Source organism: Centruroides vittatus, unplaced genomic scaffold (genome assembly GCF_030686945.1).
Source record: "Centruroides vittatus isolate TY-2023 unplaced genomic scaffold, ASM3068694v2 contig_344, whole genome shotgun sequence".
NCBI classification, from domain to species: Eukaryota; Metazoa; Arthropoda; class Arachnida; order Scorpiones; family Buthidae; genus Centruroides; species Centruroides vittatus.
In genome coordinates this window covers 407,558-420,963 of record NW_027122169.1, presented here as the reverse complement: position 1 = coordinate 420,963, position 13,406 = coordinate 407,558, and the positions used below count along the sequence as shown (strand labels likewise).

The window sequence follows — 13,406 nt, the reverse complement described above, 5'->3', positions numbered from 1 at the left end:
TTACACCATGATAGTAGTCAATTTTAATTGATAACCAAAAACTTCTATCCATGTAAATTGCAGTTTTGCTGTATTTCACAGAAAACAGCACAACCATTAGAGGAAGGTGGGAAATTCTTTCTCATTAAAAATTTTTTTGATTTAACTAACCACATGGTGTTATATCACAAATTTCTTGACAAGGTCATGAAACTTGTCAAAATTTGCATGGCTATGCTTACACGTTAGGTTGGAGAGTGAGAGAGAAAACAAAAAATTCAGAAAATGCATAGAATATTTGGGTTCATTGAAGTCATAGAAAGTTTAAAGTTCTGACCCAAGAAATTGGTTAATTATTATTTCCACTTCAGCTGTTATTAATTTTCTTACACATGATTTAAATAGAACAATGAGATTTCCCATCTTAGGATGACTTAGTAGAGGCAGTAAGAGTACTTTTTTGAATTGGGATGGGGACTCTTGTTTTGGTTGACCATTTAAAATCCTTTTTCTTCTCAATGAATCTCTCCAAGTTTTCCCTCTCCTGGGAGTTAAAGTTCATACAAGAGATTTCCATAAACTTTCTTCAGTAGTATGTTGAATCATCTCACTCTGTCTCTGATTGATCTTCTTTCACCAAAAATCAGGTGTAAATCCACAGGAGGCTTGTGGTCTCAAGTCTTCCCTGTTGTCACAAAAAACATTCAAATTCATTTGTTCAAACTTCAAAACAATATTTTAAAAAATACTTATGATGTCAAATAAGATTTAAAGGAAAATTCAGCAATATATTCATGATCTCATATCATGTATTTACAAGAGAGAAAAATATCTTTTTTATAAAACTAGAAGCAATAGCCTATACAGAAAATTAGTCTTACAACATAAAACTCTTTTTCGAGTTGTTAAACACAAGATCGTGTTATTAACTCAATCACTTGGCTTTTGACTCCACCTTTATTTAGTTGATTCAACTAAATAAAGGTGGAGTCAAAAGCCAAGTGATTGAGTTAATAACACGATCTTGTGTTTTAACAATTCGAATAAGCAATCTAACACAACACAGTTTCTCTATGACTGATAAAACTCTTTCTTCATAATGCAAATGTTGAGGATAAAGAAATAGTTTTGAATCCATATATAGAAATGCATAACTTACAAAACTGGCATATCTCACTCCTAATGTCGTGTACTTGCAAAAAACTTTAGAATATGTTAAACATTCTAAATCTCACCAAATCAGCCAACACAATCAAATTGATAGTAAATGAGACATAAACAAAGATGATGTCAGAATTTCTTAGAACTGAAATTAGATCAAATTACCTTCTGGTTTATATTCAGATTTATCAAAAAAATCATGTTCCCAAAAAATGCTAGATGGAAGACAACTTTAGTTGTGTTCAAGTTGGAGCATGTGTTTTAGTGTACACTAAACTGTTCATGTTGGCAACCCTAAAACTGCTGCATGTTCAAGTTCATCTTGAAAGAACTAAGTTTACACCAACTTTCACTTCAATGCAGTTTAGGGTAAGTAGAGTACCATAGCATACAAGTATTAGTGCTCCAACCTAAATTCTGAAAAATCTTAAAAACTGCATTCATCAATTTGTTTACCATCTGCTTTAGAGCAGATGGTAAACTAATTGATGAATGAAAAGAAGTACAGTTTTCATTTACTTTAAAATAAAATTATAGTTTTAGAAGAATCAGGTGAAGCAGTTGTTGTTGTATAGAAATCAGAGATTACTTGACAGAAATAATGAAGGAATTTCTGAACCAGAAAGAGAAAGTGAAAAGAAGAAAATACTGGTTAAATGAAATATGTTAAAATTAATAAAGAAAAGGAAAACTATATATATAAAATAGTTAATTGATAAAAATGATTTAAAAACTTGCAAACAATATAAAGAAATTTTAAGAAAAGTAAAAAGATCATTAGGAACAAGCAATTATTTTGTGACATAAGCTGAGGGTCACAGAATGATATCAGGTAACCGCTTACTTGGCACAAAATCGGTAAGATTCGACCTCGATGTTCTAGGATGGCTTTATCGACGATGAAGATTGTGATCCCGATCAACGTTGGGACTAACACCAGTTAGTCGATCTATCACAGACTAACATGCATATATTATTATTAAAAAGGAGGGCTAACGTTTTAAGCGAGTGAGGAGTCACGTGAGTAAGAGATAGGAGTCCGTGATACACTAAGTCAATGACAACTAATTGAACAAGTAAACAATAAAATTTTAATAACAAAAGGTAAAAGAAATTACCAATAAACTAAATATTCCATCTAACTAGAGAGTGTTAACAATATAATAATCCTTGATATGGGAGATAAGAGAGAGAGTTTACAAACAATATTATATTACCTCTGTAATAACTTGACTTATGCAAATCAATTTCTTTGGGCGGAAGCTCAATCTGAAGAAGTATGGCACTAGGTTTACATTATGGAGGATACAATGATGTACTGTGCATGGAGTTTGGCACATATCCTCTATTTATACTATTTTTCTCCTCCAATAGAGATTAAGAATTAAGATCATTTGACTGGGTGTCTTAATGAGTCTTTTTGGTTTAGTCAGCCCTTTAGTCGTGGGAGATAAAGATCTCTCTCAGGAACTGACTGTCAACACAGGAGACATTTGTTCCTTGTTCCCTTTGATTTTTAGCTTTGATAAAAATTTTAAAACTAAATGTAATAATTTGAAAGATTTTCTATTAATTTTCTAGAATATTTTATCTAAAAAAATTCAGAATCTCACAATTTATTGTGACAATCATATTTTTAATAATTTTTTAATTTAAAATACAGTATGTGCTCTCCGCCTCAAATTAATAGTGTCTTACCCCTGTACATCAGACTTTTCCATTAGTTAGATGACCAGCATGATTCTATTGCTAACTTCTCTCAGGGGAAAATTTTTGAATTGAAATAACCTGACTTCCAGTTTGCAGCAGAAGTTCATATATAATTAATTGGAGCTTCCTACCCCTAATCTTTCCATATCTGATCTCTGCTTTCATTTAATTCTGTTCTCAAGATTAAGGAAAGACAGTGGAAAGACAGTGAACAGACAAACAGATGACAATGGGAATTTATAGGTCTACAATTGTTTCAAATTGCAGCCCCAAAGAGAAAAGAAAATTTGCTGTAAATTTTGAGCAAGCAGAGGAAGACAAGTCCAAATTAGAGAATGTTATTGTACCGCAAAGTATAGTAGTTCATTAATCTGAACCAAATAATCCAAAATGTCCAGTAATTCAGCATTCTCTGAAACACAGTCACAATAACAGATTTCTCATACTCAGAAGTGTAGCTTTTGTGAACCATATATAAACCGTACATGTTTGGGAAATAAGAATTACATCTCTTTACAGGCTTTATTTGCAGAAAAACATTGAACACTGTCCATTTACAATGTTTTCAAAACAAAAAATGAAGAAAGTTATAATTAAAAAGATTGTTTAAATAATTGAGGGATTACTAAAATCATCACCAAACACCTTTGGCTGCTGAGACATTTACAGTATTTGCTATACACTAACGTTTTCAGCCTAATGCGTAGGCCATCCTCGGGTTACTGATTTTGGAACACCAGTTACAAACTATTCTAAAATAGAATACGATAAGTATAATTGTAACATTCCAATAATTCCAACATATTCTATTTTGTAACAGTATGTAACTGGTGTTCCAAAATCAGTCACCTGAGGATTAGGCTGAAAATGTTAGCGTGTAGCAAATAAATGTCTCGGGTCTCAGGTGTTGCTTTTAGTAATTATTCTTTTTGCTGAGTATGGGTTCAGTTATCAAGCTTTTTAAGTCAAAATGATTCTTAAATTTGTCTATATTTATTAGTCTTAACAACAAAATATTAAGATGGGTTGTAACATGTAGGCTACATAAGCATTCAGTCACATTGATTATTAACAATTGACAAACAAGTTACAAAATACACATGTTCCAAATGTTTTATCACTTGATTATGACAATATCCTTATGTGACAAATATATATGTATAAATTTTCTATAGATATATTCAGTATGTAAACATAATGGTTTTAAAAATCAAACTTATCAAGTTTTAATTTTGAATGATTTTGTTCACTTCTTTCAATAATCCCAAGTTAAATAAAATGACCTGCTAGCAGTAATTGCACTTCTATACAATTTCTTGATAAGCAATTACAATTAGATTATATCAATACATTAGATAGTAAAGGCTGTGTTGAACAAACAGGTAACAGCCATTTTTGTGAAAATATATTCCTCCTATAGTTCATGAAAAACATTCATTTACTGTATCTTCATAGAACTGATTAAAGAGCATACATAAACAAATTTTAAGCAGAGAGTATCGTGGATTGGTACAAAAGAATGTTAGACATAGCTGTGTACTGATCACATTAAATTCAGAGACTACGACAATTATTAAGGTTAGCAAAGTGCTGGAAATTTCATCATAAAATACACTGCTTATTTGTGTTCCAACCGACCTCAGTGCACCTGAAGAAAGCCATTCAAAACGGCCGAAAACGTTTGTGCTTATTAGTTTAATTGCTAGAAACAACATGTGTAAGGTTTTTTGTGTCATTGATTTTAAATAGTTCTAGCTTTGAGTGCAGAGATTATCTGTAGATAGTTCAAAAAGTAAAATAAGAATGAATGGAAATATCTCAAGATATTTGTGGTAAAATTTAATGTGAAACAGGAACACATCTATCCTAACTAGCTTTTGATTTAGTATTGGAGAGCAGAAAACAATTAGAGAAATGACTACCAGGCTAAATAAGTAAAAAATCATTTTTAGCTTATGCAGATGACTTAGCTCTTGTTGGTCATAATAATACACAAGAACATAGGAGACAAAGATCTTGGCAAAGGAAGCAAAATTAATATGATTACATAATATCCACAAAAATACATGCATTCCCATTAGTTGATGAAAAAAATGTAAATGATTCTATCAATATTGGTAACTGATGCTATGACAGAGTAAATAGTTTCAGGTACTTAGGAAGTTTTATATAAGAAAACAATAAGATAGAAGAAGAAATTTTAACAAGGATATAAGCAGGAAATAAAGCAAGATTTACACGAGAAAACACGACGAAAGAAAGTTGTTATATAGAAAAACTAAAATTAGAATATAAAACAATAATCTGACCATTGGTTCTGTATAGTGCAGAACTCAGACTCTGCAAAGTGTGTAAATTCATCATCTTTGAAAATAATGTTCTCAGGCAAATTTTTTGAATTAGTCAAATATGCATAATGGAAAAGCAAATAAAACTGTAAACTAAGGAAAACATGTAGGGAAATGAACATTGTAATTATCATCAAAGATAAAAAGTTATAATAGTATGGTTACTTAACAACAAGAGATAAAGACCTATTAAGAGAGATGATAAAGAAGAAAATTTGATTAGAAATATAAAACAAGAAATAAATAAATTAAGATACTCAGTTAAAATGGATGCTGACAACAGGAATTGACATGAATGCATGGAATGATAGGAGAAAGGGAGGCTTGTGGGTGAGGTAATGCACCAACCCTGGTTTGAAAAGCTGCCTTAGTAGTAGTAATTAATTATGCAAGACTCAAACCAAATATACGTAAAGCTAAAAAAGAAAATGTAAATAGTTTTGTAATTTTGTAAAATGTAATTTTTTTAAATGTTATTTTAATGTAAAGTTTGGACAATGAATGCAAATAATGAAAAGAAATTAAAGGCATTTGAAATGTGGATGACTCAAAGAATGCTGAGAGTTTCTTGGAAGAAAAGAAGAACAAATGAAGATATCCTGGCAATTGCAAATCAGAAAAGAACCTTACTAGAAGTAGTAAGGAAAAGAAAAATGAGTTATCTGGGGCATGTACTGCAACACCAAAGCCTACAAAAACTATTACTAGAGGGAATGGTTGAAGGGCAAAGAGGTAGGGGTAGGCCAAGAATGAACTGGTTCGACGACATCAGGAATTGGACAAACTTAACGTATGAAGAGTGCTCAAGAGAAGCACAAGATAGATCATGGTGGCGTGAAATGGTTGTCAACCTCCTGACAGGAGAAGACACCTAAAGAAGAAAAATGTAAAGTTATGAACTGTACGACTTATTTTTCAATGAGATTGCAGCTTAGATTACAGAATTGATTACAGAATTTATCTCAAATTTTTTATTTTGGAAAATTTACAAAATCAGAAACAAAGATATTTCAATGATATAAAAGTTTTCAATCCTAAATTCATTGTTAGTAATAATTACTATTTTGAATAAAATCATCATTGTTCATTTTTTAAAATTTTGAATCTTGAACAATGATTATTATTATTATTTTTTTTGAAACTCATCATTTACTACAGTAATTACTTTTGATGCACTCTTACTTTTTAATTAATATACAATAAAAGTCAAAAACTCAGTTCTAAAACAAATAATGAATTTTAACATAATGCAAAAATTTGTTATAAATAAAAATGCTCTCAATACAAAATTAGAATTTAAATGCTCTTAAACTAATAATAAAGGACTTACAAGAACAATGTTGATTTTATAAATTAACTGCAAATTATTTACAATTATAAATTATTTATTATAAAATTTATTAATAATTCTTTGTGAGAATAGGATCATTCAATTCTATAATAATTATGTGTTTATGATATGTAAATACAGTAGAGCATCGATTATCCGACTTAATTGGGGACTGGGGTTGGTCAGATAACTGAAAAGTCGGATGACCGAAAAGTATGAAAAAAATACATTATTAGTATAGTGTATTAAGCCTGGTTTAAATACTAGCCTCTCTTTCATGGTCGAGCCAGTGCTGCCAGCTAAAACATGCAAAAATTTAACAAAAATAATATTAAAGTAGCCAAGACATAACCAAATATTGTAGCGCCACATCACTAGCGGTCATTTGAATTTGCCGACTAGAACACGGTCGGTTAACCGATAAGTCAGTTAATCGGGGGTTGGATAATCGATGCTCTACTGTATATTTAAATGAAATCAGATTCATTAGGATTTCACTTTAAGATTATATATATTTTAACAATTAACATGTATAATTTTAACAAACAACAAATTTACATATTTTACTTTATGGCTTATTAACATTTATGTTTTAATAGCATTTCATCTCTCAGTTTTTATCCAATAAATTTTTGTAAAGAAATCATAATACAAATGAAAACAATTGCATAGGAAGTTTAGTGGCTTATATTTTATCATAATAATCAATGTGGTCTCCAGATTTAAAACAGCCTTTTTCAATGATGTCCATAAGCTTAGTCACTGTTGTATCACAGGGAACAAAAGTGCTATCATTTCGTGATTCTAAATAAATATATAAAAATTTATTATTTTTATAATTGATCAATTTTTGTCATATTTAACAATTAACATATAAAAGTTATTAAAAAGTTTATTAAGTAAAAAAAAAAAATAGATAAATGGCAAAGAACATCTGGTTATGTATAGATATATAAACATCACAAAGTCCAATGTATTAATACTAAACCAAACAATTGCAGTAATTAATTGGGCTATTTTTGCTGCTATTATTTATCATACACAGTAGCAAAAAATAGCTTGATTAATTATGGCAATCATTTGATTTAGTTATGTATAGACCAAATGCATTAACAAATTTATAAAAATATGATATAAAGATTTAATTCATCAGTAACCAAAAATCAAAATAACATCAGACATAAATTAACTAATTAACTCAGTAAATACTATCAAGTCTGACTCCTATAAAAGACCAATTATGAAAAAATGAAAATAAAATCTGTAACTGTTTAAAGGGTGGTTTTCATATGACTAACATTTTGTTGACTGAAACCACTGTATGCACAGATTTGCCTTGAACAAGCAATTTATTGAAAACCTTAATTAAATAAGTCACAACCATATTGCATAAAATTTCATTCATTGCACCATTGAACCAGTCTGATACTGATGAAATCTGAGTAACATATTAAATCACATTCTCACCACTCAAGAGAAATAAATGCTCTCAAGTATGTTCAGAACAACTTGCAATTTGTATTCCAGCATATTTTGTAATAATCCATAATGTAAACATTGAATTGTCCACAAATTTTATCATGTATAAAATGTCAGTTGTAGTCATATTGTATTTCATAAGTCAATAAACTAGCTATCAATGATCAATCAATATTATAGAATTTTTCTTTATTTATAATGAATAACAATTATTTATTAATTGTAAATCATTCAATAATAATTAAAAATTTTTAATCAGGAAAAATAATGCTATTTTGTTAATATAAACTGTTAAAATTAAATATGTCTATAGTTCTGCAAATAATTTTAGTATTTAGGAATTACTAACAATATAAAATACAGAAATGATCTTTATAAGAAACAAGTTACATTAAATGCAATATTGATATTTATTAATATGGCATTACTGAATACAGTCATACCTTGATACCAAACTCCCTGTATCCAAATTCTGCTACAGCAGTACCTAGTGTTATCTGAATCAAATAATCTTAGAATTACAATTTCTTCAAAGTGCATTTGTGAAAATTCAAAATCGGCACAGTAAAAGCGGGAAGTAGGGAGCAATGCCATTCCCAATATCTGTTTTCATTTGTTTCGGTAGCATTGTGTCTGTGTTTTGCTGTAGTTGTGCAGTTTTGTAATTTTTTATCATAAAAATATCTCAATACAGTCTTACAATATTCTTAATAGTTCATTATTTTAAATACTTTATAGTTCAAACAGTTTAGTACTTTAATATAAAATGTAAAATATCATTATAATATTTCACTGCTGTCTGCTGCATATTAAAAAATTCAGTTCATCTATAATTTCTAATAGGAATACTACAAAAATTTACCATTTGATGACATCATTTTGGTAATTGGTAAGCTAATTGGAATTTGTAGTATTTTAATATCACCCAGGGAAAGATTGGTTACTGCACTCAGACGTATAGCTATGCTGAAAACATGGAACAAATAGGCTCTTTTAGTGTCTTTTGAAAATATGTGGTTATTTGGATGGACTGGAAACAAATTAAATTTTTCTCATAAATAATTGAATAACATTCCCAATATCCAAATTCAATATCTTAAACATTTTCAAGAATGCACTATATATTGATAACCAGACGACAAGCAGTTAAAATGGCAGCTTCTCACTTTCAGGATCAAAGATTGAATCTGGATATGTTGCAAAAACCTCAAAAGTTTTCAGGGGGTGGTCCATCTGGATATGTCAGACTCCATCTCTCACCACCTGACTACCCTATTATGTGCTTAGCCAAACTCATAACGAGCTTGCTAAAAAAAAACCCTCTTAGTGCCCACAGGACAGAGAATTAAAAAAATAAATAAATGCATTATATTTGGATAGAAGTATGGTAAGCTGTATGTTTATCAATTGCATTTTTTTTACCGATCAATCTGTCTTATTTCATAATACATAATATTTTTATTTTGTTCTGAAAATAAATTCTTCTTTTCACATTATATTTAATTGGTTTACAATTTATATTCCAAATTTTATTACTAATAATAAACAGTTTTCTTTCTCAAAATATTCTTTCTAATTCCTATATATTTTTGGATTATTTTTATTTAAAATATTAGTAATCATTTGTCATTTCAATTCTAATTTCTGAAGTAGGTTAAGACTTCAAATCAACTGTGTTTGAATATAAATTTGAAGAATAATAAACAATGACAGCCTGGATAAAAGTTCAAGTAATAATTTCAACATCTTATAGTTCCAGCAAAATGTTTTTTCTGTTAATGTTTTCAATCATATTGAATAATCATCTTCAGGCTTTAAGTATAATATCTAATGAGTACGTCAAAAGATCAACACATTCAAAAAAATAAAACTACTACTTACAGAATCACCAGGAATGATAGTTCACACACAATAACCTTATTATATCCCAGTAACAACAAATTTTAATTAAAACTAAAATTTTCAATGGTAATTGTGGTCTTTCTCAGGCTTTTGGCCAGTACAATTCGAATATGGAACACGTCGAATATGTTTAGAATTATTTTAAAATACTGCAACATTTAAATGCTAGAAGATAAGTTTTAGCCATACGTGCTACAATAGTAATAAAAATATCCCTACACCACAAACAATAAATAATAAGATATAATTAATGGTGTAGAAAAGGTAGCTAAATGCTAGTGTTGCTTGTGTTTTGTTTTTCATAGCACCACCATGCATAAGAAATATTAACTGCATCCTTTGTGTTAATACAGTTGCTGGCCAGGCCGGCCTTGTGCTTCCAGGTTGCAAAGGTGCTCTATCTGATGTGACCATCTCATCAATTTGACTTTATGGAGGTCGGCTTGTATTTCGGGGTCCTTGGCATAGGTGGCTAGGATGGTGGTATGCTTTTTGTTGGTGATATCGTACCGATGCTCCTGTATTCTTTTGCTTAGTGAGCACTTCATGGATCCGATGCATACTAGATCACATTGGAATCTGTGGTGGTCTCTGAGAGGAATCATATAGACATCAGGTGCCTGACTTTCCTCAGTCCTCTCCTTGCCATTATGCAATAGCCCATATACTGTGTTAGATCTCTTATAGGCAATCTTTGTGCCTTTACGCGCAGCAATCTTTTTATAGATGGAACTTAGGTGCTGGTTGTATTGCACCACCATGCGCAATTGGTTGATGCTGTGATTATGGTTGTCGTTGGGCTTTACTTGTGTGTTGGGAGTATTGCGCGCATTTAGTAGGTTGGCATACATGCGCGATAAGTTACGTATCATGTCTCTACCATTCCCATTACCATACGCCTTACTGCTATGCTTTCAATTCTGGATTTCAAGCCTAGGATATAGAAAATAAATGAAAATACAGACTTAAGTATCATTTTCATCTTCAGAAATATGTATAATTTGACTTTAGACCCCCAAAGCAATTATGTATGAGAGTGAAATGAGAATTTTTTTATATCAACATAAAATTTTGTTTTTTGGCGACAATATTATACTTACTCAACACCCATTCTCGTTGCTCTTTAGTTCCATTTTTAGCAACTTCATTTATCATGTCGGTATCTAAAGGTCCAGGTGCATAGGATAAAACGGATACACTTTTGTCTTCGGCCACGACTCTAAAGTAGGAATCTCTTGCAGCCTTAACTAGTAAATATATAAATTATATACAAATTAAATTCCTGTAAAATTTTAAAACTAAACAGTAATTATTTTTGGAATCCCATATTATATTTTAAACTTGCATATATTATTGTTTTCAGAAAAATTTTATAAATAAAATTTAATCACAGTTAATACCTGTGCAATATAAATGCCATCCTTCGAATGCTTGTAATGCAGCCAATGAAGATATGTTTATAATAAAACGATTTTCTTTAAAATACTTCAAATAAACAGATGTTAATATAACAACAGAATTTAAGTTTAAATCTAGATAGTCCCTCAATTCCTGAATATCAGTCAAAGTTTCACTGTTTTTATAAAGTGTTCCTAAACTTCCAGCATTGTGAACAAGAAGAGAACGGTCGAAATTATCCGATGATACTTCTAAATATTTTAGAGTATCAGTTAAAATTTGAGAATATTCAATCCAGTTTGGTTGACTTAAATCGACTGCCTTAATTATTATTTTTATCGAATTGTTTCTTTCAAGCATCTGTCGTTTTGTCTCTTCCAATTCATCTTCGTTTCTTGCTAGAAGCAAGAATACGGAATCCTTTTCCACCTGTTGACAGAACTGAGTAGCTATGGTTCTTCCCAAACCTCTACTCGCTCCTGTTATAATACAAAACATTCGACATTTCCAAAAATTCATGGTTACTGAAACAATATTCTATAAATTCGTGGCAAACAACTTAGAAAAGTTACTCGCTTCCAGCATCCGTCAATGTTATTCAACTTCCGTTCGCATCACGTGGTTTTATTAAATTGTCAATTACTGACGGGAACGCCTACCACGTGACGAGATATGTCGGTTTCCACGATGATGTCACGTGCATTACTTCTTCATTTCAATCAAATAGCAAACAACAGGTTGAGTATGTAAAACATTTCCAAACGTGCGCGTGTTAAAAAAAAAATATGTAAAATTAGAAGAAATAAAGAAGAACGAAATTGATAATAAGGTTACATTATATGGTTTTATTACAGAACCGGTGATTGGCGGAGACGCGTACCACGTGATAAAACGTAGCTGTAGCCACGTGTGTGTGTATCGTCACGTTTAAAATGGCGAAAAGCAAGTTTGAGTATGTAAAACACTTCGAGATTGACGATCGTTGTTTGAAAAACTGTTGGATTATTGTGAGAATAGACGGGAAGGGATTTCATCGATTCTGTGATGCTCACGATTTCGAAAAACCCAACGATAAACGTTGCTTAGATTTAATGACTAAATGTGCTTTCACTGTGATGAATGAACTTAAAGATATTGTTTTAGCTTACGGGCAAAGTGATGAATACAGCTTCGCGTTTAAAAGAACTACTGACATATATAATCGACGTCAAAGTAAATTAGTTACGAATGTTTGTAGTTTGTTTTCCTCATCGTTTGTGTACTATTGGCGGGAATTTTTTCCTACCATCGAGATGAAATATCCTCCGAGTTTCGATGGAAGAGTCGTCCTCTATCCTACCGATAAAAATTTACGTGATTATTTCAGTTGGAGACAAGCGGACTGTCATATTAATAATCTCTACAATACGGTATTTTGGACATTGATACAAAAGGGTGGCTTAACTGCACAACAGGCTGAACAGCGATTAAGTGGTACGGTGTCATCCGATAAAAACGAGATCTTATTTTCGGAGTTTAACACAAACTATAATAATTTACCCGAGTTGTATAGAAAAGGAACGGTTATTGTTAGGGAAAAATTAAAAAATGAAAATAAGAAGAAGTCCAGTATATTGGTATCATCCCATGTTGATATTATTGATAAAAAATTCTGGATAGAAAATGTAAATAATTTGGAAATTGAAGTATAAAAATTTCTTCTTTTTCTGTTATTTTCTAAGAACATATTTTAAAAGTTATTTAAATATTTCCATTTGAAAACTGTACTAATAAAATTTTTAGAATTATTTCATTGCTTGTGACTACCAATTTTTTTTTTTTTAAATTAAAAATCCTTTTAGAGTAAAATCAATTTATGAAAGCAATATAACAGCTTTGTATGGTTTATTAATTTTCAAAATTAATGCATCATTTTGTCTTTTATCATCAAAAAGTAAAATTGATACTATAATAGGCTTCTTTTCTAGCCTTGGTATATACTTGTGAGCACTATGTTGGCCTCTTTATTCCTAGACTTATTACACTGTTAATGGATACAAAATCAGCTTTACAAAATCAGTTTGTTTTCCCAAAAAAGTATGCATTTCAAAGGTGTCAAT

The 13,406-nt window shown here is 30.4% G+C and overlaps 2 protein-coding genes across 2 annotated transcripts; one reads left to right on the top strand and one right to left on the bottom strand.

Annotated features, from left to right (window-relative positions):
- Window positions 1-7,033: 7,033 nt before the first annotated feature.
- LOC136974146 (sepiapterin reductase-like) lies at window positions 7,034-11,951 on the bottom strand. The gene is made up of 3 exons (XM_067268947.1): window positions 11,310-11,951; window positions 11,010-11,156; window positions 7,034-7,332 (listed from the first exon to the last, which is right to left on the bottom strand). The coding sequence occupies exons 1-3, from the start codon at window positions 11,824-11,826 to the stop codon at window positions 7,214-7,216; spliced, it is 783 nt and encodes a 260-aa protein (XP_067125048.1). The 5' UTR covers window positions 11,827-11,951; the 3' UTR covers window positions 7,034-7,213.
- A 273-nt stretch (window positions 11,952-12,224) lies between these two features.
- THG (tRNA-histidine guanylyltransferase) lies at window positions 12,225-13,034 on the top strand. The gene has a single exon (XM_067268948.1). The coding sequence runs from the start codon at window positions 12,240-12,242 to the stop codon at window positions 12,996-12,998; it is 759 nt and encodes a 252-aa protein (XP_067125049.1). The 5' UTR covers window positions 12,225-12,239; the 3' UTR covers window positions 12,999-13,034.
- Window positions 13,035-13,406: the final 372 nt, after the last annotated feature.